Source organism: Lontra canadensis, unplaced genomic scaffold, assembly GCF_010015895.1.
Source record: "Lontra canadensis isolate GAN:19392208 unplaced genomic scaffold, GSC_riverotter_1.0 scaffold24, whole genome shotgun sequence".
NCBI classification, from domain to species: Eukaryota; Metazoa; Chordata; class Mammalia; order Carnivora; family Mustelidae; genus Lontra; species Lontra canadensis.
In genome coordinates, this window is record NW_022631018.1 from 22951757 (window position 1) to 22976264 (window position 24508).

The 24508-nt window shown below is 43.7% G+C and overlaps 1 protein-coding gene across 2 annotated transcripts; it reads right to left on the reverse strand.

The window, feature by feature from the left end:
- Positions 1-1337: 1337 nt before the first annotated feature.
- On the reverse strand, positions 1338-23922 carry TIPRL (TOR signaling pathway regulator). Of its 2 annotated transcripts, none has more exons than XM_032863043.1 (7): positions 23705-23922; positions 19095-19274; positions 18324-18423; positions 11737-11868; positions 5061-5156; positions 3087-3149; positions 1338-1611 (listed from the first exon to the last, which is right to left on the reverse strand). In XM_032863043.1, exons 1-7 carry the CDS (start codon positions 23806-23808, stop codon positions 1468-1470), a joined length of 819 nt encoding a protein of 272 aa, XP_032718934.1. In that variant the 5' UTR covers positions 23809-23922; the 3' UTR covers positions 1338-1467. The 2 variants fall into 2 exon arrangements, with proteins under 2 accessions (XP_032718934.1, XP_032718935.1); XM_032863044.1 differs by having other exon boundaries at positions 19095-19269; positions 23705-23815.
- Positions 23923-24508: the final 586 nt, after the last annotated feature.

The window sequence follows — 24508 nt, forward strand, 5'->3', positions numbered from 1 at the left end:
CAGTAATTCCTTGTTTATTCTTTTCTTACAAAAAGACACTGGGAACAAATAAATATGAAATGGCATATGTCTTATTTAGCAATGGGCAAATAGAGGCTTTCCGGGTCTTCTCCACAGGAATACACTCAAGGAGCTTCCAGAAGCTCACTCATCCTATCAACTTCCCATCCTCTATAAAAAAGATCAATTCTTTTAATTTCCCACAATTTTTAGCAATGGACTCTGGAAATAAGTCACCTAAACCTGACTCAAGAGACTAAGACAACTGATTCAAGTTAAGAATATATATGATGTTGCCCAGAAACTTCAACTAATGAATATTCTTACACGTTTTTCATTTCTTATATATCCTGTATGAATAAAGAGTCTATTCTGTTCAAATCCGCATGGCAAATAAAATACAACAGAAGGCTGAGCACAATATATACACTTTTCTGTCCTACAAGAAAAGATTAAATACAGGTATATTTAAAAGACAGTGAACATGCCATGTATTTTCTTAAAGCCAACAAAATCCTGATTTCCTACACCTTGCAGGTGATGCAGCAGAAGGCAAACAAATACCAAAATCACTTGTGACAAAATTTGGCTGATAAAATTAGCTACACAACAGTACAAATTCAATATTCAATGGATTTATTCATTCCAAGGTTGCATGGAAAATGAAGTTAAAAAACGTCAGTACAAGTAGAACCACACCTAAGAAAAAGCACCTAAAGATGAAGGAAGGACAGCTCTGACACCTCCCTGAGGCCAGCGAGCCACGTTCAGGTGCGTCCACGGATAGAGCACCGTCAGTCTGCCCAGACCCTAGGCTGCTATTCAGTTCTGTGTCTGAAATTTTCTCAAAGACTTCAAAACCCAATTTAAATTTAAAGGGGAAATATATATATATATATATAAATATATATATATATATATAAATATATATATATATATAAATATATATATATATATATATATATTTGTGTGTGTGGGTAAAGATCACTTACGACATCAGTTTCCTAAAAGGCAACGCACGGCTCTCCAGAGGTGCGCATAAACATCAAAAAGCCCAAAGTAAAGAGCTAGCACATCAACATGCACGATCAGGGACCCCGCGGAAGCCACAAGGTGCTGTGATTCTGTGACTGACACTGACCCTTGGGGTCGGAGACAGTGTCTCACGACGGACGCAGACCATGCCCACTGCACGTGAGGCACACACACTACTAGTGAGACTGCACTCTAACAGTTAGAAATCCAAACTTAACTCCAGAAAATATAAATCTGGAATATGAATCTGAAGACAGTACAAAAAGCCGTTGAGTGGAACCTGCCTGCAACACTCCTTTGTGTTTTTTTTCCTTTAAGGCTACAGAAAATCTGCACATAAACAAGGCAAGTAATTCTCAGAATAAAAATACCCCCTCCAAATAGCTAAGGTCCCCAGTCAGATTCCACGATGAGTGTATGTTGTATCACATTCTATTCCGCAGGTGCACTTTCTTGTGAGTCTGCAGGGTTAGGATCCATTCTTTCTGGAAATAGAAGCTTCTCGCAAACTGCCTCCTTGATCGGTAAATACTGTGATATTTCATTAGGTTCCGTGAAGAGGGAAGGTGAAACGTGCTGGAAATACAGAAATCACGTTAGCACAGATTCACTGACCACACCGGTACTTTTAAGAAATGCTTTGGTTCAAATATTCACAAAGCACACCAATTTTATTTTATTTTTTTAAATAATTTATTTTGGGGGCGGGAGGGAGAGGGGGAGTCTCAAGCACAGAGCCCAACACGGGGCTCGACCTCTCGATCCGAGATCATGACCTGAGCCGAATCCAAGTGTCAGACACCCAACTAGCTGTACCACAGAGGTGCCCAACACACCCATTTTAGAAGGAGCTGTAATATATGTTTGTAATATACGTATATGAGGAGCATCATTAGGTGATCTTGATGATAACGGGTATCTCTTGTTACTGAATCATGCAACCTCTTAACGGACGATTTCCTCAAAGCTTACAGGAATAGGTTATTTATAATGCTCCCACACATGTATTAAGAATTCAATACATCTTGGGGTGCCTGAGTAGCTCAGTCGGTTAAATGTCTGCTCCTTTTTTTTTTTTTTTTTTAATCTATTTGACAGAGCAAGAGAGCACAAGCAGGGGGATCAGCAGAGGGAGAGGTAGAAGCAGGCTCCCCACTGAGCAGGAAGCCTGATGTGGGACTCGATCCCACTACCCTAGGATCATAACCTGAGCTGAAGGCAGAGGCTTACCCATCTGAGCCACCCAGGCACCCCTAAGCATCTGATTCTTGATCTCAGCTCAGGTGTTGATCTCAAGGTCATGAGTTCAAACCCCGTGTTGGGCTCCACGTTTAGGGTGGAGCCTACTTAAAAAGATTTTTTTTTACTGCATCTTAATCTCACCCTCTTTTACTAATGTTTTTGCACCTTGAAAGCACTAGCCTTTATACAGAACCAGGATGTGGCCTACGATGGACTCTAAGTGACTTTTCCTACCCACGTATACTCTACATCCACACTGAAATAAGCACGAGCGGTATCAATCTCTCTAATTCACAGCGATATCTGCAAAAAGGTATGACTTTTGAAGCAACCTATTACAGAATCCTACAGATTTGCAGAAGGCCTTTACAAGTCCCAGAAGAGCAAAAAATAAAAAAAATTGGGCCAAAACAAGGTATGGCACAAAATTATCACATTTTAAGGAGGAAAAAAAAGAGACTGGGTAGAAAGAAATTACAGGGTGAAAAGGTGCTAAGTGGAAAGAACATGACACTGGTGCCACTCGCTGACCCACCAACAAACAGCTGTGTGACCTACAGTAAGTCACAGCTCTGGGTCTGTTTTTCCAGAATAAAAAGTGGAAATTAGACTAGAAGATGGCTCTGGTACATACAAAAACTAACTGGTTTTGTATTTGAGGTGAGCTCAGGAATGTTATGCTCCAGTAGGATTTATCTTTTAGAGGCTTATTAGGTGAATTGATAGATTCAGGGATCCAGATTTGGGTGGAAACATGCAAAATGAACATTAAAAGTCAACTTCTAAAAACTGGTATTAAAATACTGTACCATTAAATTAGCAATTTTGCTCTCTCGTGATGTATATTCTCGTAACATGTAGGTCTTATCCGCCTATGTTGAAAAATAAAAAAAGGTTGCAATAAATCTATTTCTATTGTTACAAAATCCTTTCTCTCAAACAGCACTGCTTATGACAACAGAATTGCTTACAAAGTAGCAGGAAGTCTGACAAGAATTTTCACGCTGCCATGAGACAATTAATTTTCACCAAAAATTCTTAATTACTAATACCAATCTCTATAAATCACAGTGATATCATATGTAAACAGATTTAATAATTACCATGTAAGAGAAATACAAGCAGAAGTTTAACTTTAAAAAAAATATGTATATTTGCAAATGATATGTGCAAGAGATTTTAATATTCATGTTTGGAACTACATCTTTTCCTTAAGCTTTATCGTCACCTATCTACATAACATGGCTACTCTCACGTGTAAAGAAAAAAGGCTTAAATTTTATTCTCTCCCATTTCCGCAAAATTCTTGCAAATTGCTTATTTAATAAATCACATTTTTAGACTTCGACTTTTCCCATTTCCAACTTTTTAAAGTTAGGTTTTAGAAAAAAATTTATTACAGTTTGTTTTTTGGTGAAACATTATTCAATAAAAGAAAAATCACACAAGATTAAACTCCCTTAAAGTTTTAATCTTTTCTATAAATAAATGTAAATTTTAATATTTAATCAATAACCAGATTACTGCTCACTAAAATCAGATAATACAGAAGTAGAGAGCAACCACAGCTTCTACAGATAACACTATCTTTTAACATTCAGAAATCTCTACAAAACTTATATATGTTCATACTTTTTAAAATACAAAACTGAGATGCATATCTTTACACATCAATTAAATGTCAACTCTCTGCCACTCATTTTTAATGGCAGTCTACTTTCAACCATATGGACGTAAATTAAATAGTTTAAGTCCGTGCCCATGCAGTGAGCAGTAAGCTCCCGCCTTTTCCTTTCACTGCTACAAACAAGAGCACTGCCACAAACGTCCATATACATACGCATATATATTAAAATTATAAACACACATTATACACACACACACACACACACTTTTCGGAGGCAGAAAAATACAGCCTATCTTTAGTACTTTGCTACCACTTTTAAAAAAGAAAAAAACCACAGTTTTTTGAGGGAAGAAACCCTACCCACCCCCCCGCCCCCGAGCACGGGACTTGGGCACCAACCCCGTCTTACTGGGTTTAAATTCCACTTCCGCCACCTATTCACCGTAGAACCTGGGCAAGTGACCACCTGATGTCTTTGCTGTCGCCGCCTCAGCTATGAACAGAGATGATGACGGCTCTTCTTCCACAGGGTGGTGGTGACAGTCAGTTACCACCACTGCCCTACTGACTCTGGCGGTCTCTTCTCTAATTCACCATTCTACACGATCACAGACCAGAGGTTACAGACCCATTCTGAAAGGACAGGCTGCTATAAGCTACCAGAGGAACTTCCATGACTCAGTTTTTTAGACACTTTTTGGAAAACCTTGTATGTCGGCAGTTCCTTCAGAGGGAGTACCGAGCTTTCAAACTTCAGCGCGACTATCACAATGATTATGTAATGCAAACTCCAGGAGTGGTTGGTATTTTTAATAAAGACATTATATAAGCACTAACATGATGAACAAAGGTAAGAGTTAAGGGACAGTTCTCTTACACACAGATTAAGTACACATGAGGTTTTTTTAGAAGCATCAGACATGCCCTACTGGGGAGTGTCCTTTAGAAAACGTTTTTAGCTACCAGAACTTTCAGAAAAGATGTGCTATTTCGTTTACTGTGCAGTCAACAGTGCATGTAGAACACCCTACCTTAAAGGTCAGAAGGACTGTCATAAAGTATAAAGCAGTGCTTCCCTTCAAATTCCCAACCAGACAATGAAACAAGAGAACAATCCCAACGTCAACCAGGGTACTCATGGAGTAAGAACACACACCTCATGGTAAAGTCTTGTGTCATTCATTCTGATAAGCACCCCATCAATTCTCAAGAAAAATCGCAACAGCAGGAAAAAGCTAGAAGGCATCACTCTCTGAAAAAAATAGAAATATTTTAATCAAAATTAAGTATGTTATTACTTTGCTAAAAGAAAATAATTTTTTTTGAAAATGACAATTCTAAAGGCATCAGAAAGACTGAATTAGCAGTATACAGAAATCTCTAAACTAGACGTTCTTTGTCATAGCTTCAACTAAGGCTCAATATATCATATTGTAATATAAACATCCTGGTTTCAGTTTCCTACAATAAAAAAATATTTTTTGGTCAAAAGATATTGAGGTTAAAGATTTAAAAAATACGTAAGTGAAAATTACAATGGCTGATTAAAGGACACCTGGGTGACTCACTGGGTTAAGCCTCTGCCTTCAGCTTGGGTCATGATCTCAGAGTCCTGGGTTGAGCCCCACATCAGGCTCTCTGCTCAGCGGGGAGCCTGCTTCCCCCTCTCTCTGCCTGCCTCTCTACTTGTGATCTCTGTCTGTCAAATAAACAAAATAAAATCTTAAAAAAAAAATCAATGGTCGCTTTAAAAATTGATAGTACTTACAGTAAATGTCAACCCCAGTAATACCAAAATTAAAGAATAACCTATTTCTTTGTTGTTACCTGTGTCTTATTCACTTTACGTTAATAAAGAGACCTTAAATAGAATGGTCTAATTCAGTGCAACCAATTAAGTACTATCTCATACAGCCAAAGACTGATTTATCAGACCATTATAACATGTTCTTTTTTTTTTTTTAAGATTTTATTTATTTATTTGACAGACAGATTACAAGCAGGCAGAGAGGCAGACAGAGAGAGAGGGGGAAGCAGGCTCCTCGCTGAGCAGAGAGCCTGATGTGGGGCTCGATCTCAGGACCCTGAGATCATGACCCGAGCTGAAGACAAAGGCTTAACCCTCTGAGTCACCCAGGCGCCCCGACCATTATAACATGTTCTTAACAACTTTCATCTGTGTCATATCTACACATTTCTGTTTTCCAAGTGTAAACCACTGAAGAAAGCCAGAAAGTCAGTGATAGTCGAGTGAGGTTGGTCCTAGTGGAAGGGAAGGAGGGGCTGAATAGTGTGTGGGGTCTTTAGATCTTAAAAAAGAATATTTGGGGGCACCTGGGTGGCTCAGTCAGTTAAGCGTCCAACTCTTGATTTTGGCTCAGGTCATGATCTCAGGGCTGAGAGATCAAGCCCCGCGTCAGGCTCCACACCGGGCATGGAGCCTGCTTAAGATTCTCTCTCTCCATCCTGCCCCCATCCCTCCCCAACATCTCTCTCCCTCTTTAAAAAAAAAAAAAGAAGAAGAAGAAGAGTATGTTTGGGGGAACCTGAGTAGCTTAGTAGAGCATGCAATTCTTGATTTCAGGGTCATGAGTTCAAACCCCATGTTGGGGGTAGAGATTACTTAAAAAATAAATAAAATAAAGACCATTTCTTTTTTAAAAAGTGCTTGACCATTTACTAAATAAACCTTATTATCTACTAAAGTCCAGTTCTTCTTACAGTAGGTCTTGGGTTTATATAGATAAGAAGACACAATCCCAGGGGCACCAGGGTGGCTCAGTCATTAAGCGTCTGCCTTGCGCTCAGGTCATGATTCCTGGGTCTTGGAATAGAGCCCTGCATCAGGCTCCCTGCTCTGCCGGGAGCCTGCCTCTCCCTCTCCAGCTCCCCTGTGCTTGTGTTCCCTCTCTCGTCATCTCTGTCAGGTAGATAAATAAAATCTTAAAAAAAAAAAAAGACAGAATCCTAACGGTCAGGAAGTTTATCAAAGAGGGAAACAGAGAAGCATGATGTGGGGGGTGGCCAGGCTCAGAAGCACTCAGAGAGAGAAGTGCCTACGTCTGCTGGACAGAGTCAGAGAAGGTTGGGGGAAGCTGACCATGGGAAGAAGAGCCGGGTGGGAAGGAGAGTTTCAACAGAGGCGAGAGCACGTGTAAGTTCGGAGGCAGGCACCAGCACGGTATCTTCAGGGCACTGCCTGTAACTCCGCATGAGCACAGAGCAGCGTGAACGCGAGTGTGGAAGTAACAGGACAGCCCGTTACTAACAGTGGCTTTACTGCCTAGACAGTCACCAGCCACAGGCCAAGCTCTCCTTCCTTAGGACCCCCCTGCTTTTTTTTAAAGATTTATTTATTTATTTGGGCAGGGGGGGCAGGTAATCTCAAGCAGACTCCCCACTGAGTGCAGAGTTCGATTCGGGGCTCATCTCAGGACCCTGAGATCATGACCTGAGCTAAAATCATGAGTCGGGACACTTAACCCGCTGAGCCACCCAGGTGCCCCTGCCTTAGCACCTCCACACACCCTGTGGCCAGACGTGACGCTCACTTATCTCTGGATCTCAGTGTCAATGTCGCTTCTACAGAGAAGCTTTCCTACCATTCCATAACCGCAGGTTTCTCCGGGTATCTCCTCCCCACTCCCTTACAGACCGGCAGATTCATAACTACATCCGTTTACTTGCCTACAGCCCCCGCCCCTCCCCGTGCCTGCAGGTCCCACAGCAGCGAGAGCGAACAGTGCTGGGTTCACCTCCGCATCCCTGCCGCCTAGACACCCTAGTCGCGTAGCCGGCACCCCGCGGGCGCTCACCGCGAGAGAGGCTGGAGCTGCCTTTGCTGGAGAAAGCGCTCACCGCCACATTATCCGCACCAGACTTCACAGCAAGACCCAGAATAACGAACTTGGAGGAAGACCCTGACCTGTGACATCTTGCCCCATCACCACTGACTGGGAATCGCACCACCGCTCGACAGAGTGCTACTTGTAATTACTGGAAAGACTGACTGGCAACATTTTTTCAAATTTCCAAATTAGTTGTTAACAGTCACACGGGCACAACACAGCAAGCGATCACTGCAGCATGGCAGAGGGGAGACTGGGAGTTAGAAGACCCCAGTTCTAGTCCCAATGGCACAATGCAACCGCGGACAAATTCACTCCTGAGGACTCAGAATGGAACTAACCATTAGCTATAAAAACCATTACAGAACATAAGAGCATTATTTGGGAGACAGGGAATTTACTTCCTTTGAAAGCTAAAAACTTACACATTAGCATGAAAATAGCTTTCCTTTTCATCTTCGACAGACGAGTCCTATCAGCTATAAATCCTACCAAGCGCAGTATATTAGAATACAAAATCCTAACCTAAAAACAAGCTTTGCTCTAAGAAGCTGATTTAGAAAACAAATCAGGGATGCCTGGGTGGCTCAGTCACCATCCCAGGGTCCTTGCTCAGCGGGGAGCCTGCTTCTCCCTCTCCCTCTGCAGCTCTCCCTGCTTGTGCTAACAAATAAATAAAATCTTTAAAAAAAATTAATTTGTGAAACATCCTGTGGATATAGGTAATGCCACAAACACAAAATTATCAAAACTCCGAAAAACTCCCTGAAGCAAATCCAGACATCCCAGAGCTCACAGTGCACAGAGCTCTAAATCCACTCTTCCTTCCTGGGGATCTGGGCACAGGAAATTTTCTTTTTTAATTAAAACTGTCTAGGTTTAGAATTAAAAATTAAGATGGTTAAAGAATTTCAAAATCTGAAACAAATAAATTAAAAGCAACCTAAAAGGCTCTATCTAACAATCTCCAGAATGTAAAGTAAGTTACTTTGTTTATGTAAGCAGCTTCCACATTTCGGTATCATTTCTTTAAGAGTGTTTTGTAATTATTAAGGAAACCAAAAACCAAACATTCATAAGCAACTAGATTTACAATTCTAAAACACTAACTTTTTAGCGGTTTTCTGGCCAAAGTTAAAACACCAAATAAAGGCAATGAACGTTACTACCCTTACCCCAGATGATTCCAAGAATGTTTGGAAAGTGAAAGATCATCCATACAGTTGTCCCCTGAACAACATAGGTGTGAACTGTGCAAGTCCACATATGCCCATTTCTTCTGATCCGTCTTCCCTTCTCTATTTTCTCTTCGCTACAATGTTCTTAGTAACGTTTTTTCTCTAGCTTACTATATGGTAAGAGAATAGTACATATAACATGCAAAGTAAGTGTAACCGACTGTTCCTGTTACGGGTGAGACTTCTGGTGAACAACAGGCCACTGGTGGTTAAGTTTTGGGGGAGTGAAAAGTTGTCCAAAGATTTTCAACTTTTTTTTTTAAGATTTTATTTATTTGAGAGAGCGTGTGTGCACACACAAGTAGGGGGAGTGGCAGTGGGAGAGCAGAGAGCCTGCCCTGGGGCTCCATCCCAGGACCCCGGGATCATGACCTGAGCCAAAGGCAGCCGCTTAACCAACGGAGCCGCCCAGGTGCCCCAAGGATTTTCAACTTCTAAGGGAGGGTCACTGGTACCCCTAATTCCTACCCTGTTCAAGGGTCAGCTGTTTATTTCGTAGCTCCAATCAAACTCCTAGCCATGGGGAAAGATGTAAGGCAGCCCTTAAAATTTTATACTTATTTTTGAAGGTCCTCAGAGAGCTCTGTTAAACTAAAAATAATCTTGAGATGGTTCCTATTTTATCTGAAAGCAAGTGGGAAAAATGCAAAGTCAGAAAATGCTCTAAGTAAAAAGGCCAATGAAGTGGACTCAGGTGAGCTTGCGTGGGAAGCACCCTGCACGCCGTCCTGCTGCTTCATCCTCAGGCAAGCGCGGGCAGCGTGACGGCCTGAAGCTACTGGCAGCTGTCACAAAACCAGCTCAGCAAATACCTCACCTTCACGGTGGTCCACCACCAGCTCCCTCCCTGGTCTGGCTGGAGAAACTCAACACACCTACAACTCAGATCTGGACCACCTGACCCATTCCCTCCATGTCCACATGTCTACCCAACTTTCCAGTCCACGCACGTACTGCAAGTACACTATGGACAGTCAGGCAACAAGTATTCAGTTCATCGACAGACTCACTCGTGGCTTTAGCTCAGCAAATGATCTCAGGGTGGTGAGATCAACCCTGTGTGGGGCTAAGAGAGCTCAGCATGGAGTCTTCTTGAGAGTCTGTCTCTCCCTCTGCCCTTCCCCTACCTGTGCTGTGTTTTCTCTCAAATAAATCTTTTTAAAAAAAATAAAAATAGGGACGCCTGGGCAGCTCAGTCAGTTAAGCAGCTGTCTTTGGCTCAGGTTATGATCGCAGGGTCCTGGGATCGAGTCCCACGTCGGGCTCTCTGCTCAGCGGGGAGCCCCTTTGCCTGCCGCTCTGCTTGTGCTCTGGTTCTCTCTCTCTCTCTGCCAAATAAATATATAAAGTCTTTAAAAATAATAAAAAATTAAAAAATAAAAATAAGTTACACGAGGTAAAAAGAAAGAACATGTTAAGACGACATTGCTCCTCAGTCTGAGACTTAGTTACTGTTTACTCTGGTGCACAAAGAACCCATTTGTGCCCCTCCTCTCCAGCTCCTCCACTGACAAGAACACAGGCGCCCCACACACAGATAAATCAAGGAACAGCCACCTGCTCGGATACTAACGCATACCCAGATAGGAAAACCCTAAGGAACTTCCACATAGTCAATGAGTCACAGCAGGTGGGTGGGCAAGCAGACAGGTGCGTGACTGGGTAAGCTGGAAAGTGAACGAACCTAAATGATGAAAGCTGAACTGGAGGAGGGTTACAGGTGAACAAGGGAGCAAGGTGCTAATAGAACAATTATCTAATGCTAGAATAATGATATGTATTAGATGGTACAAAGAAAACCGTCACTAGTTGCGTGACCTTAGCTAAACCAAACTTTGGGCCTTGTCTATAAAACACAGAAGCTAGACTAAGTGATTCTCTACACATTCATGACAATTCCAAAATTCTGTGATAGTACAGAAAAACTTGACTTTAAAAAAGTCAAGTTTTGATTTACTGTTTTCATTCCTTATCACTTCCATCACAATACCCACAACCATTATGCTCCCAGCACAATTTCGGAAGTTGGGGCCCTGTGTCTGACGGACCTTGTAAGTGCTATAACTGAGGGTTTAAAAGAAAGTACTTATAGGGTCTGGCAGAGGAATATTTAACTCTGCCCAGGGCAGCTGTTTTGTGCCATACAGAGGAGATGACATTTTAGCTGGGTCTTACGGGATAAGGTATGTAATACAAAGTTTCAGTTGAAAATTTTCTATAAAGTGTTAGAAACCCAATTATGACCCAACAGTAAACACGTATGAGCAACTGCTAATGAGCATGTATTATTCTTTTTAAACATGTCCCACCAATACATTATAAGTGAAAGTAGCTTGTTCACCAGACAGAAAAGAACACAAAAGGAGAAAGGAGTTCACGTGTGTCATTTTTGTTTTCCGTTTCTGTGCTCGAGATGGAGGTACAGTCTGTAGATCCTTTCAGTAGCATTTTTAATTCAAAAGTAAAAATTAAGCCATAATTTTCACTCAAATTAAACAGTAAACAAACAAACTACAAAGTAGCCAGGCACCTCTTTTAAAAGAAAATGTTTGGCTAAACTAAAGTTTAGGAATATACTAAGATTTTGTGAATTTATAATGGACATGAAGATGTACTCTAGACCCAAGTGATACTTGACACGATACCATGTTAAGACCATGAGTCTTCTAAGTGAGTCTTGTATTTTTGACCAACAGTGAGAATGGAAGAAGGACGTTAATTTTAAACAAAAAATCACAGTACTCACAATTTTCACACTCAGGCTTGAAACTCCATGATCATGAAGTTCATCCTCAAATAGGAGAACTTCTTCAAAAAATTTAATCTGTTCTCTGGCTTTCAGTTTCTCTGTATCTATATGATCTGTTGTAGGTACAACCTGAAAGAAAAAATTCAAGAAGGAACACATAAAAATTTAAAGAATTAGAGCCACAGGAAAACTGTTCTCCTACCAGCCTTGTCTTCATAGCCAGAGCACACAGTTCTACTTTTGGGTGTCGTCAGTAGACATGAAAGATGAGATATGTTCCTTGTCCTTGAAAAACTTAAGATACTACAGATAGCTGATACTATAACTTCAGAAAACAAGGGAGTCAAAATTCATCATCTTTCATAAGTTAAATTCAAATCAAGTGTTCTATTATGATTATCAGAAAACTAATCATCTGAAAATTAGCGTGAACTACTATCATAGACGTCCAAAGCAGTTTTGTGCTCTGAAAGTCCACCTTTCATACACTGGTTTGGAGCTTTAAAAATCCCCATTAGAATCCTGTTATATATTTTAGGTTCCCAGCCTAGCTTCCCCAAACCTACAAACAAAATAGTGTTTTAAATAATGAGGTAGTAGGGGCACCTGGGTGGCTCAGTGGGTTAAAGCCTCTGCCTTCGGCTCAGGTCATGATCTCAGGGTCCTGGGATCAAGTCCCGCATCAGGCTCTCTGCTCAGCGGGGAGCTTGCTTCCCCCCCCCCCGCCTGCCTCTCTGCCTACTTGTGATCTCTGTCAAATAAATAAATAAATAAATAATCTTAAATAATGATGTAAATAAGAACTTTCACAGATATTGAGGGGGAAACTCTTAGCATTCCAAAGGGCTTTAGAGGACGCTGGCCATTCCTTCGCCATATTATTTTGTAGCTCGCAGACACACACATTCACAGCCCAACAAGAGAATCAACAATGTTAACACAGCAAATCCTAGCAGTAGCTCAACTAAGTCTAAGTGTCTCCTACAGCTATAGGGTAGGATCTGAGATACCATTCTTTACCGCACCCAGTTCCACTAGAAGATGTTCAGCTTTCCCATCCCTTGACAGCACAGTACCATAAACACGACAAGGCTCGTCAAACCGCAGCTGTTCAGTAAGTGCCTGATTCCTTCACTTTCCTCAGCAGCCGTGATGGGGTAATTTGACTCATGGGTAGAATCGGGAAGTCTGGACTGGGATTAGAAGACTATGACGACGGATGCAGGAGACTGCAGGGATGAGGGCGGGGGAACAGTTTAAAGGAGTTTTATGTGATGTGGGGGAAGGTTATGGCGACAAGCAGCAGCAGTGTGCACTGGAGCCCCGAGAGGTGAAAGCATGTCCACGTGTCCTCCACGGTCACTCACAGAGTACTCCAGCCCTCTGCAGTCTTTTCCAAAATGCGTCTGCAGCAGGCCTAAGGCCACACATAATGTGCAAACTGGGAGTGGGAGGGGAGCGGAGGGGCGGGGACAGGGCAGCACATAACCAGCCCCTTGCGCCACCTGCATGTTTGTTTTCCATTTAAGACAAAAGCTGGTGCTTCTAGGACTGTCTAAGAGCATAAAACTTCAGTCAGTATAAACACGACTTCCAAATTCCTCGCTTTTTATTTAGCTTTAGTTTGAAGGTACACATTTGTAAGATCCTCCTTATAAAAACATCTGATTTCCAAAAAATTAACCAGTCATTATATCAATTTCCTATCAGTAAATGACTACTTCACTGTTTTGTATAGACCTTCACAAGGGACCGATCAAAAGGAATCTATCAGTTTTGCCATTTACTTGTGCTTATAAAATATCTGAAAGAGAATGACAGAAAATAATTGGATAAAACATTAAGAAATATACTAAGATATATTCATATATGGGGATATTCATTATATTGAATTTATCTATACCGTCTTTTTCATTTGCCAGGAAATATATGTTTAAAACAGATTTTCTCTTTCTCTTTTCTCTTCCTCAACTCTACTATGTCCTCCCTAAACTCAGGCGTCTGAAAAGAAAGGGGGAAAAAAACCAAAACCAACAGATTGGTTGAAAACAATTGGTCAAACACTTCTAACTTCTAGTATTGTCAGAATAAGGAACTCGGACAAATCCTCTTGCTGAAGACAACTTAAAAGCTGGATGAAAAAACAAAAACTTAAAAACATCCAATGGTTGAGACACCAAAGAATTACTGGACTGAGACCTGAAAGCGGACCGGAGCCCAGACAAAGGGCCAGCGAGGCTGCAGACGGCTGGTTGGGGCCTGGAGGCCTCTGGAATGGCTCGTCCGGGGGAGAGGCTGGGCTCTGCCAGTTGTTGGCTCCATCACAGCTCAGCGCTCACCGTGCAGAACGCCCTGTGCCCTCCCTAGTTGGGGATGGTGCGCTAACGCTGCACGGGTTTCACAGCTTCTTATATAATACGGGCCTGGAAACCGCAAACACTGGCCCCAAAACAGAGGTAAGCAAACTAAGACCCCTAGGCCAGCTGTGGCCAAATGTCACCCCATCACCTATTTTTTCCATGAATTGTGAGCTAAGAATCATTTTTACATTTTTTAAATCATTGGAAAAAGCAGTTCAGTTTAAAAAAGAGTATTTCATGACACAAGAAACTCAAATTCATTATATGAACATATATATGAATCGTATGATTTCACTAGATGAAAGCCAAATTTCCACGTCCCTAAGTAAAATCTTACTGCAACAAAGCCATGACCATTCACTCGCTCACTGTCTCTGGCTGCTTCGACTACAAGAGCACAGCCGAGCAGCTGCAACGTGAACGCTACAACCCCCAACGCCTAAAACCAGCTCCACAGAACGTCTGTAGAACTAAGTCCTTGACCACAAACACCCTCAGTGCCTCTCAGAAACAACAAAAATCCTTTCTGGAGAAAACGATCATCATCCCGCGATTTCAACAAAAATACGGAGACATTTAGGAGCCTAGACCCCATGAGCCAGAACCAACAGAAATAAAAAGACAATAAAAGACCCTAGGGAGGGGCGCCTGGGTGGCTCAGTGGGTTAAAGCCTCTGCCTTGCGCTCAGGTCATGATCCCAGGGTCCTGGGATCAAGCCCCGCATCAGGCTCTCTGCTCAGCGGGGTGCCTGCTTCCCCCCCCCCCCCCCCCCCCCCTGCCCCCTTTTGTTATCTCTGACAAAAAAAAAAAATCTTAAAAAAAAAAAAAAGAAAAAAGAAATGAAAATGAGGCCGAAGCTGTAAAATACCACTCTAACTTCTGTTTTTCTAGATTCGTCCCTTTGCAAATCATCCTAGGGCACCCATGGGTGTTTCGTGTCTGGAGTCCTTCCCGCAGCACACGACCAGCACTTTGTCCCTTGTTCAAGGCCAACTCACATGCCATTGTCCAGACACACCAGTTCTGCGTGTTCACTGATGATTACTTAGGTGTCTTCCACATTTTAGCTATTTTGAATAACGCTGCCGTGAACAGCTGGGGACAGGTGTTTGCATGGGGACAGGTTTTCCAATTCTCTTGAGGTTAAGGTCGAAAATTTCAAATTATACTAGAAAATATTTTTACAAAAGAATTATGATCAGGAGGGATCCTGCTGGAGGGAACCTACATGCTCACTGACAAACAAGGGGGAGGCAAAGCACGGCCTACATCTACAGAAATACTACTCAGCCTTAAAAAGGATGGAAAGGCTGACACATGCTACGCTGATGAACCCTGAGGATGCGATGCTAAGTGAAATAAGCCAGTCACAAAAAGACAAATATTGTAAGATTCCACTTATCTGAACTATCTAGAGGTCAAATTCATAGAAACAGGAAACAGAATGGCGGTTGCCAGGGCCTGGGGGAGGAGGAAATGAGGAGTTACTGTTTAACAGGTACAGAGTTTCAGTTTTTCAAGATGAAAAAGTTTTGAAAATTGGCTGCACAACAACATGAATAAATTTAAATTACCATATAGAGAAACTGTTAAGATGATAAACTTTGTTATGTTTTTTACCATGGTAAAAAAAAAAAAGAAAAGAGAAAAAAAAAGCTCAAAATATCAAATCACACTGAATAAGCTGACAATGTTCCAACATGCTTTTAAAAAGAATGCTATTTTTAGGGGTGTCTGGGTGGCTCAGTTGGTTAAGCACCCGACTCTTGGTTTCAGCTCAGGTCATGATCTCAGGGTCGAGCGTCAGGATCCAGACCCAGCGAGGAGTCTGCTTAAGGATTCTCTCTCTCCCTCTTCCTCTATCCCTCCTCTGGCTCACACTCTCTCTTTCTCTCACTCTTTCTCAAACAAATGCATACATCTTTTTAAAAAATATGCTCTTCAATGCATGGACATTATACACGTTTTATTCCTAAAGGGCAATACAGCTACAAGGGCGGTCTTCCACTTCCACTCTCCTGCAAAGTCAACTGATCTAGTCAACAAGAATGAAGAAAATGACCACATGTTGCCAGGCACACATTAGACCTCTGACCTCGTAACACTCTTATGCCCTAATCTCAGAGGTGTTCTGAGGGTGACCCGGCTAATAATTAGCGAGGGCAGATCTGCGACCGGCACAACTCTACGGCTGGCTCTCGTCTCTTACACTATGCTACAACTCAAAAAATAATCTGTGAAACAGCCCAAAAAGAGTGAGAAAACACTACACACACACCCAAGCAGCCCCCAGCAATTAGACGACAAGAATATAAGGGCAAAAGGAAAGGTTTCATTCAAACACCTCATTCTCTGACATTCTTACCATTTATATAAATTGTATTTTCCTCCACAGGCATATACTTCCTATACACACCAGGGCTTTTTTTTCAGAAAGGGTGGAAGAATTGAAATTTAAAATCGCAAGTAATATCATAGGGCAAAAAATTCTTAAAGTCAAATGTAAAAAATGTTCCAATGGCGTGATCTTCCACATACAACAAACATGCTTAACCATAAGCTACAGCTTCAGTGTTACGTTATTAAGAGACACGTACTTCAAGAGCTTAAACCCACTTCTTCATTCACAAAATGAGGATAAGAGTGCCAATGACACAAGGTTATTCTGAGGATTAAGCAACAAAGTTCTAACAATTTTGCCTAGAAAATGGTTACTCAATTTTTTAAGGCAATAAAGGAACGTATTCATCAACTTGTAAGGCATCATTCCTGCAAAGAGTTAAAATGAGTTCCCATTTCCTCACTCCCAGCAATGAAATATCAAATGAACTTTGTTCTTTACAAAGGTTTTCACTCAGGAGAAGAAAGGAGCACATTAATCTATGAAGTGTCGATGGACTGAAGTAACCTTGCTGCCCATTAGACTACACAGGAGGGGTCTTTGTCTGTTTTCTGCTGCATCCACCACTCCCAGAATTAGTGTCTAGCTTAGAGGAAGAGCTCAAGAATGAATGAGTGAGTGAGTGAATGAATGAATGCACAAATGTCCTCTCAAAAAATGCATATTTGTCTTGGAAGCAGCAGAGTAAAACAGTTAAAGCTTGGATTACAGGAGTGCAGGAAACGAAGAGAACGGAGTGGCCGCTATGAACTTCTGTCTTCCCAAGACTCCAAAAACTTCTGCAGAGACAAGGTGCCCATGCACAGCTCTGGCTCCTTAACACTCCTGCCTAAGTGCCAACATACGATCTGGGTCTCCAATAATCACTTTATTTCCACTAAAGTAACTTTCTTTTCTGTAACTGAATGTGATAGAGACTTGCAACCTAAGCCAAATTTTCTTCATTTCAAATTGCAGGATGTCAAAATGCAGCCAAGTTCCCAATCTGAGACCTACAGATTCTACTTTCCCAGTGTCATGCACCATGAAGTGACACTCCATCTCTTCTCAAGCTGTCTGGTTTACACGGCTGCATTATTAACACGGAACTGGAGGGTTTCCTGAACACGTTCCCACAGATAAGCTCGTGTCAAAACTCTGCTATTGAGGCTATTATCTCTGTTTACCCAGTTTACTAGTAAAATTGAGACTCGGGGTAAGTACCTGCCTGGAGTCATAACCAGGCTCAGAGACAGTGCAGCAAGACGAACACCTAAGCTGTCTGAGCACAAGTCCTATCTGTCCACCAGTCTGTTCAGCTGTGAAACCGCAAGCTTCTAACTAGCAGGTTTTGTCTACATCACCCAATTCAATACACCAAGGGCAGACACACATTTTTTTTTAAGATTTTTTTAAAATTTTATTTATTTTGACAAACAGAGATCACAAGTAGGCAGAGAGGCAGGAAGATAGAGGGGGAAGCAGGGCCTTGATCCCAGGACCCCGGGATCATGACCTGAACCAAAGGCAGAGGCTTTAACCCACTGAGCCACCCAGGCACCCCCAGACACACATTTTAATTTGAGAGTGATAATGATAACATTAAGGCAGTTTGCCATTGCTACTAAACATATTTTTGGAATAAAAATTTTTCCCCTATGGCCTTCCTCTTTTCTGTTTATAATCAGTAAGCAAAATCCCTTTGCATTAGGTTCTGAAGCTTCCCTCGACAGAAAGCAGGATGAAAGCAGCAGCAAAAATAAGCCACAATTGGGGAGCTCTAATGCAGACACTGTCCAAGACAATGAATGACTTGATCATAAAAGGAGAAAATAAGACTTACCTTTAACTTAAGTGACTCTCCAAGCAGCGTTCCCTTGTAGTCTGTGGTGTAGGTCCAATCGTACGGTTTAAGAATGTCTTGGGAGTGCTCACCCTCCGTCCTCGGAATCAAAGAAAGAGGATCAGATTCAATGGCGCAGAATACAGATCACCTGCGCTCACGGATCACACCAGATTACATTCTACGAGTGATACAAACATTCTAATCGATACATATTCTCGTCATAATTCACCAAAGCAAGACCGTCCTTGCTTTTTCTGCATATTTATTGTTACTAAACTTGTCATATGCTGATATAGTCTCTCCAATTAGTCTGTACACTGCCTGAGGACATGGTTTAAAGACCTGTACTTCTCTTTATCCTCCAAGGTACCTGGTACATAATTGGCACAAAGTAAATAACTGCTAATTTGATATCAGAGAAAATACATGTTTCTCTATTTCAACGCCCCCTACATTTACAATGCAAATCACAAGTAACTATTTTTCTTCAAAAGCAAGAACAGTAAAGTACACGGTGTACTGCCTCTTCACTGAAGGACACCCCAGGTTCAACAACGTCACCTTACTAGCTCAGATCCACTGTAATTCAACTGAACTCAGCAAGTATTCAAGATCTCCACTTTACGGGTGAGAAAAATGAATCCTAGAATGATCCAACTATCAAGTATGATAATAATACTTGCCTTTCACTCTAATAAAAGACACATATCATGAAGGTTTCTTTCAACTCTTCTCTTTCATTTAACCCATACCCTTCCAGATTCTCACCGGCTCTCCTGCCACTCTTCAGCACAGGCTACTTTAAGCATTCCTTGATAGTTGTTTACACATCGTAATGCATCGGTAGCATTGAACTCAATCCCGAAGCCAGAGCCGTGCTGGATTCTCAGGACGTTGTCTCCAAACATCATTTCAGGGAGAGACGGCATGTGCAATTCATCGGCTAACCTATGCATAACCAAAAGTCAGATAATAGTTCCAATACGGTTATAATTACAAAGTGGGCAACAGAGGCAAAAGTTTGCATGTGCTCTGAGTGACGTTCTAAGGGACCACAACAAAAGCAGAGGCCTTCAGTGCAAGTGTTCTACAACAGCAACTTTAGCAGATCAGAAGGCTTTCGTGTCAATTTTCTTTTCTAAGACTTCCGGATTTTTGAACAGCTACGCAGCTATTATAAAACTAAATAAAATAAAAATAAAAAAAAACCCCTGCATGAAAAAATTAAACAATGGAAAAAAATACTGATTCTTATTAGAAACATCTATTTCATTCCTGGATCACCAAAGACCCACCCCTATCAAGAATAAATATGGGTCCTGATTCTACTATGACTGCCTAGGAGATGACCTAATGTACCATAGTCTCATGTTTCCATAAGGTTCATGTTTCTGGTAGACTTTTTGTTCTTATACAACAATTATATTAATTATAGTTATGAAGAGAAGATAGCACTTAAAGAGACTGTTTCCTGTAGGCTGTAGGAAAACAACTTTTCCAATAAAATTCTCAACTTGTCCCAAGTATTAAAAGGTGGTAATGAAGAAGGCAAAAGCAGCAACACTGATGAGGGAAACCGGCACTTGCTTACATGGCTTTCCGGAAGGACTGTGTCAATTTACATTCTATCCCCCGAGGCACCAATGAAATAAAAAGTACCAAGAATTTAATCAAACTGATATGCTGACTCAAAATATCAGTTTTGGAAATCTATAATAAAGAAATAATCCCCAATGCAGAAACGAGCTATACAAATTAATACTCATAACCATCTTCTTTATAATAATAAAAAAGAAATACTCGAAAAATCCAATCATGAAGAAATAAATGGTTATGTATACTATAGTATATCCATATAATGAAATATTATAGAATCATCAAAAATGTTTAAAGAGAAAATATAATAGGAAAGATGGTTATGATACAACAGTAAGAAAAACTGGACACGTTTGTTTATTACATCTGTGTGTATGTATGTGTGCACATCAGTGATCTAACATTTTAAGTTGCACACCTTTAGTACGATACCTAATAATGTTAATTTTTCATCGCAAATTTAAGTAAAATTTATTCTTAGTTATTAGGAAACAAAATATTAAGTACTAGAGAAATTAACACTCCTTTGTTCATTGTAACACTACTGACAATAGCAAAGAGGTGGAAACAACCTAAGTGTCCATCCATACCACAGAGGAAAGAAAATAGGGTTTATACATGCAACAGAATACAATGCAACCTAAAAAAAAAGGAAGGAAAGTCTGCAATATGGAACAACATGGATGAACCTTGTGGCCATTTTGCTAAGGAAAAAAGCCAGTCGCAGAAAGACAGATACTACATGATCCTACTTTTATGAGGCGTCTACAATAGCCAAATCTGGCAGTGTCTGGGTGACTTAGTCGGTTAAATGTCAGATTCCTGATTTTGGCTCAGGTCATGATCTCAGGGTTGTGAGATCAAGCCCCAAGCCGGGCTCAGCACTCAGCACAGAGTCTGCTTGAGATTCTCCCCCCAGCCCCCGCCCCTGCCCCTGAAATACAGATGGACACGCTCCAGAGACCTGCTATACAACACCGGACCTGCAGTTAACAAGAAGGCACCGCACACGTAAGCATTTGTTAGGAGGGGAACTACAAAAGACCCTGAACAGCCAAAGCAATCTTGAGAAAAAAGACCAAAGCTAGAAGTAAACTGCTCCCTGATGTCAACCTATACTACAAAGCTACAGTAACCAACACAGGACGTGTTGGCGCCAAACACACACTGATCAGTGAAACAGAATGGAGAGTGCAGCGCCTGAGCGGCTCCGTGGGTTAAGCTTCTGACTCTTGGTTTCAGCTCCCGTCACTGTCTCAGCATTGTTGCGACTTAGCCTCGAAGGAGGTGCTGCAATCCCAGCGGGGACTGCTTGAGATTCTCCCTCTCGCTCTCCCTCTCCCCCAGCTCGCGTGTTCATTCGCAGGATCTTCCTCTCACTCTCTCTCAAGTAAGTAAATCTTTAAACCCACACCTACAAGGTTATTAATCTTCAACAAAGGAGGCAAAAACATAAAATTAGAAAAAACAGTCTCTTCAATAAGCGGTGCTGGGGGAAACTGGAAAATCAAAAAAATGAAACTGAAATGCAAAAAAAAAAAAGGAAACAACCACTTTCTTACACTGTACACAAAAATAAATTCAAAATAGATTAAAGATGTAAATGTAAGACCAGAAACTATAAAACTACCAGAAGAAAACATGAGGCAGTAAGCTCCCTGACATCAGTCTTGGCAATACATGGTGGCTCTGTCTTCTCAACCAAAGGCACAAAATCAAAAATAAATAAATGGCACTATACGACACTAAAAGTCTTTGCAGAGTGAAGGAAACCATCAACAGAATGAAAAGGCAATCTATTAAACAGAAGATATCTGCAAGTGATACAACTGAGAAGGGATTAATATCCAAAATACATAAAGAAGCCACACAATCAATACAAATTAGAAATGGGCAGAGCAGCTGAAAGACATGTCTCCAAAGACAACACAGAGACACATGAAAAGATGTTCAGCATCACTAATCATCAGAGAAACGCAAATCAAACGACAATGAGATGCCACCTCACACCTGTGAGAACGGCTATCATTAAAAAGAAAAATAGCATGCAAGGGCCATGATGCAGAGAAAAGGGAACCCTCCCTACAGTGCTGGTGAGAATGCAAAGTGGTGCAGCCACTATGGAAAAGAATAAGGTTCCCCCCAAAATTAAAAACAGAACTACCACAGAATCCAGCAATTCTATTTGAACCAAATAAAAACACGAATTTGAAGAAACATATGTAAGCTCATGCTCACTCCAGCATTATTTACAACAGCCAACATATGACCGCAACCCAGGCATCCAGCGGGAGACGAACGGACAACGACAAATACAGACAGGCCAACACACTACTTCCAAGGAAAAAACTACAAGGTTCTGATGCAAAAAACAAACAAACAAACAAACAAAAAAAAACAAACAAAACAAAACAAAAAAAAAACTGTTAAGAATATAGATCTCATGTTAAGTATGCCCACTACAATGAAACAAAATTTTTATAAAGAAAATGTTAAATACTTAAAAGATTTAATAAGATGAAGACAGAGTGTATTGGAATAAATTTTAATTAAAAACATCCAATTAAACAGATCTTAACTACTCCACTAAATAATACATATAAAATAATACAAGACGTGATTCTCTGAATTTGCCCCAATATATCTGGAGAAATCTGGCGGCCTTACAAAATATTCCAGTTGTGTAAGTAAAATAATTACTACGTTACACTACTAACCATCCCTTCATGCCTCTCTCCCCTGGTCGCCTTCCTTGGCCTAAGTCTTAGAACACCAGCGTGGCCTCGGGTGCCGCCCCGCACCCTTCTCCCTTCCGAGACGACTTCTGCAGGAGCTCAGCCCGCCCCCGAGGCTGCGGGTGTCAACCCGAAGCTGATGACCCCACACCCGCACCCGGGCGCAGTCAGGCTTCCCGAGTGCCCAGGGAAACGCCTGCTACGTCCCCGCCTGCGGTCCCGCAGAACTCAGAGCTGGGCAGTCTGACCTGCGGCTCTCTCCGGCGGCTGCCGCCATCTGGGCCGCGTCCCGCTTCCCAGCGGCTCAACCACGAAGCTTCCCGGGCCGCGGCCGGAGCCAGAAACCCCGTAGTCCGCACGGACCGCTCCTCCCTCCTCCCGTCAACCGGCTGGCAGGGCCAGGTGCGCCCTTCCAGCGGGTCTCCGCAGCCCCGCAGCCCCCGCCATCACCATCGGAGAAGCCCCGCAACGCGCGCACCCGACAGCGTCGCTCCCCGCACGGAATCGCACGGAACGCACTCGGCGGCCGCGCTCCCTGCCCACGCCCGCGCCCGCACCCGCCCCAGCGTCCGCGCCACCACCCCACGGAAACGGCTCCTCGAACCAGCGCAGGCTCGCAGCGCCCCCGCGGTCCGGCTTTCCACGCGCCCGACGCCCCGCGGTCCCGCATCACAAACGCCTCCCGGCCGCGTCCCAGCGCCCGAACCTGTCCGGACGCCGCGCCCCCGTCTCGGGGGCTCCAGGGCACGACAGGGCCCCGTCCGTCCATCCGTCCGTCCGTGGACGCGCTCCCTGGAGGTGGCGGCCCTTCCATCTCCCGCGTCTCGGGCGCCCGGCGCGGCCCCGACCCGCCAACCTCCGCCGCGCGCACCCCCGGCGCCGGCGTCGGGCATCGCGCATCGGTCTGAGGCGCCCGCCGGTCGCTCTGCTCGGAGCCGGCCGGAGCGACAGCGGCGGCGGCGGCCGGACCCCGGCGGGGCCCAGGCGGCCTCCCGGCGCTCTCGGGCCCCCCGCCCGCCCGGCCGCCGCTGCCCGCCCGAGCCTCACCGCTCCACGTCCGCCGACTTCATGATGTGCGTCTTGGCGGCCGTCAGCTTCCAGGGCCCGAAGGAGAAGTCCTGGTGGCTGCTCTGGAAGCCGTGGATCATCATGGCCGACGCGGCGCCGCGCGGACCTCACGGAGCGCGCTGGGACAGGGCGGCAGCGGCGGCGGCCGACCCCGGGTCCTCCGCCTGCGTCCGGCCCAGCCCCCTCGGCTTCCGAGCCGTTACCATGCCCGGCCCCGCCCCGCCCCGCCCCGCCCCCTGCGGCCGACCCGGACGCCCGCCCTTCCTGCCGCCGCCTCCGCGCCAGCCACTTCTGCTTCCGGGACCCGGTGCCCGCGTTGCGTGACCCACGTCTTACGTCACGATGCCCCGGAAGCAGGAAACGGGAGCTAGGCTGAGGGGCGGGGCTTGGTCGGGGATGGGGCCGGGGGCGGGGCGCCCCGCCCTCTGAACTCGCTGGGTGACGTCATCCGGGAGTGTTTCACCGGACGCTGGGACGGGTTCGGATCTCCACGGACGCTGCAGAGCGGGGTCAACGTCGTGCGTGTTGGCAAACCGGGGTGGGAGGGAATGGCCCGCGTTTTCCTTTCGAGGCCGAACCCAGGAATCCCGTAGCGCTTAGGGGTTGGCGTCGAGCGGCGCGTGGCTCAGGAGGGGACGTCGGCGTCGGGTGAGCTGAGACGCCCCCGTCGCGGGCCCCGGTGCGGGGGCGCCGCCCGGGAGAAACCCGCCCCCCAGGGCTGCCTGGGAGGCCCCGGACGAACCTCGGAACGAGGCGGCTTGACCTCAGGACCCCCCAGTCTGT

What these genes read in the sequence shown, in the direction of transcription:
- TIPRL (XM_032863043.1), bottom strand. Translation starts at nt 23,808, where the DNA reads ATGATGATCCACGGCTTCCAGAGCAGCCACCAGGACTTCTCCTTCGGG. An exon ending in AAGTCGGCGGACGTGGAGCG is followed by an intron (nt 19,275 to 23,704) that starts GTGAGGCTCGGG and finishes GGTTATGCATAG; the next exon opens with GTTAGCCGATGAATTGCACA. An exon ending in ACACAAGACTTTACCATGAG is followed by an intron (nt 3,150 to 5,060) that starts GTGTGTGTTCTT and finishes TTTTCAACATAG; the next exon opens with GCGGATAAGACCTACATGTT.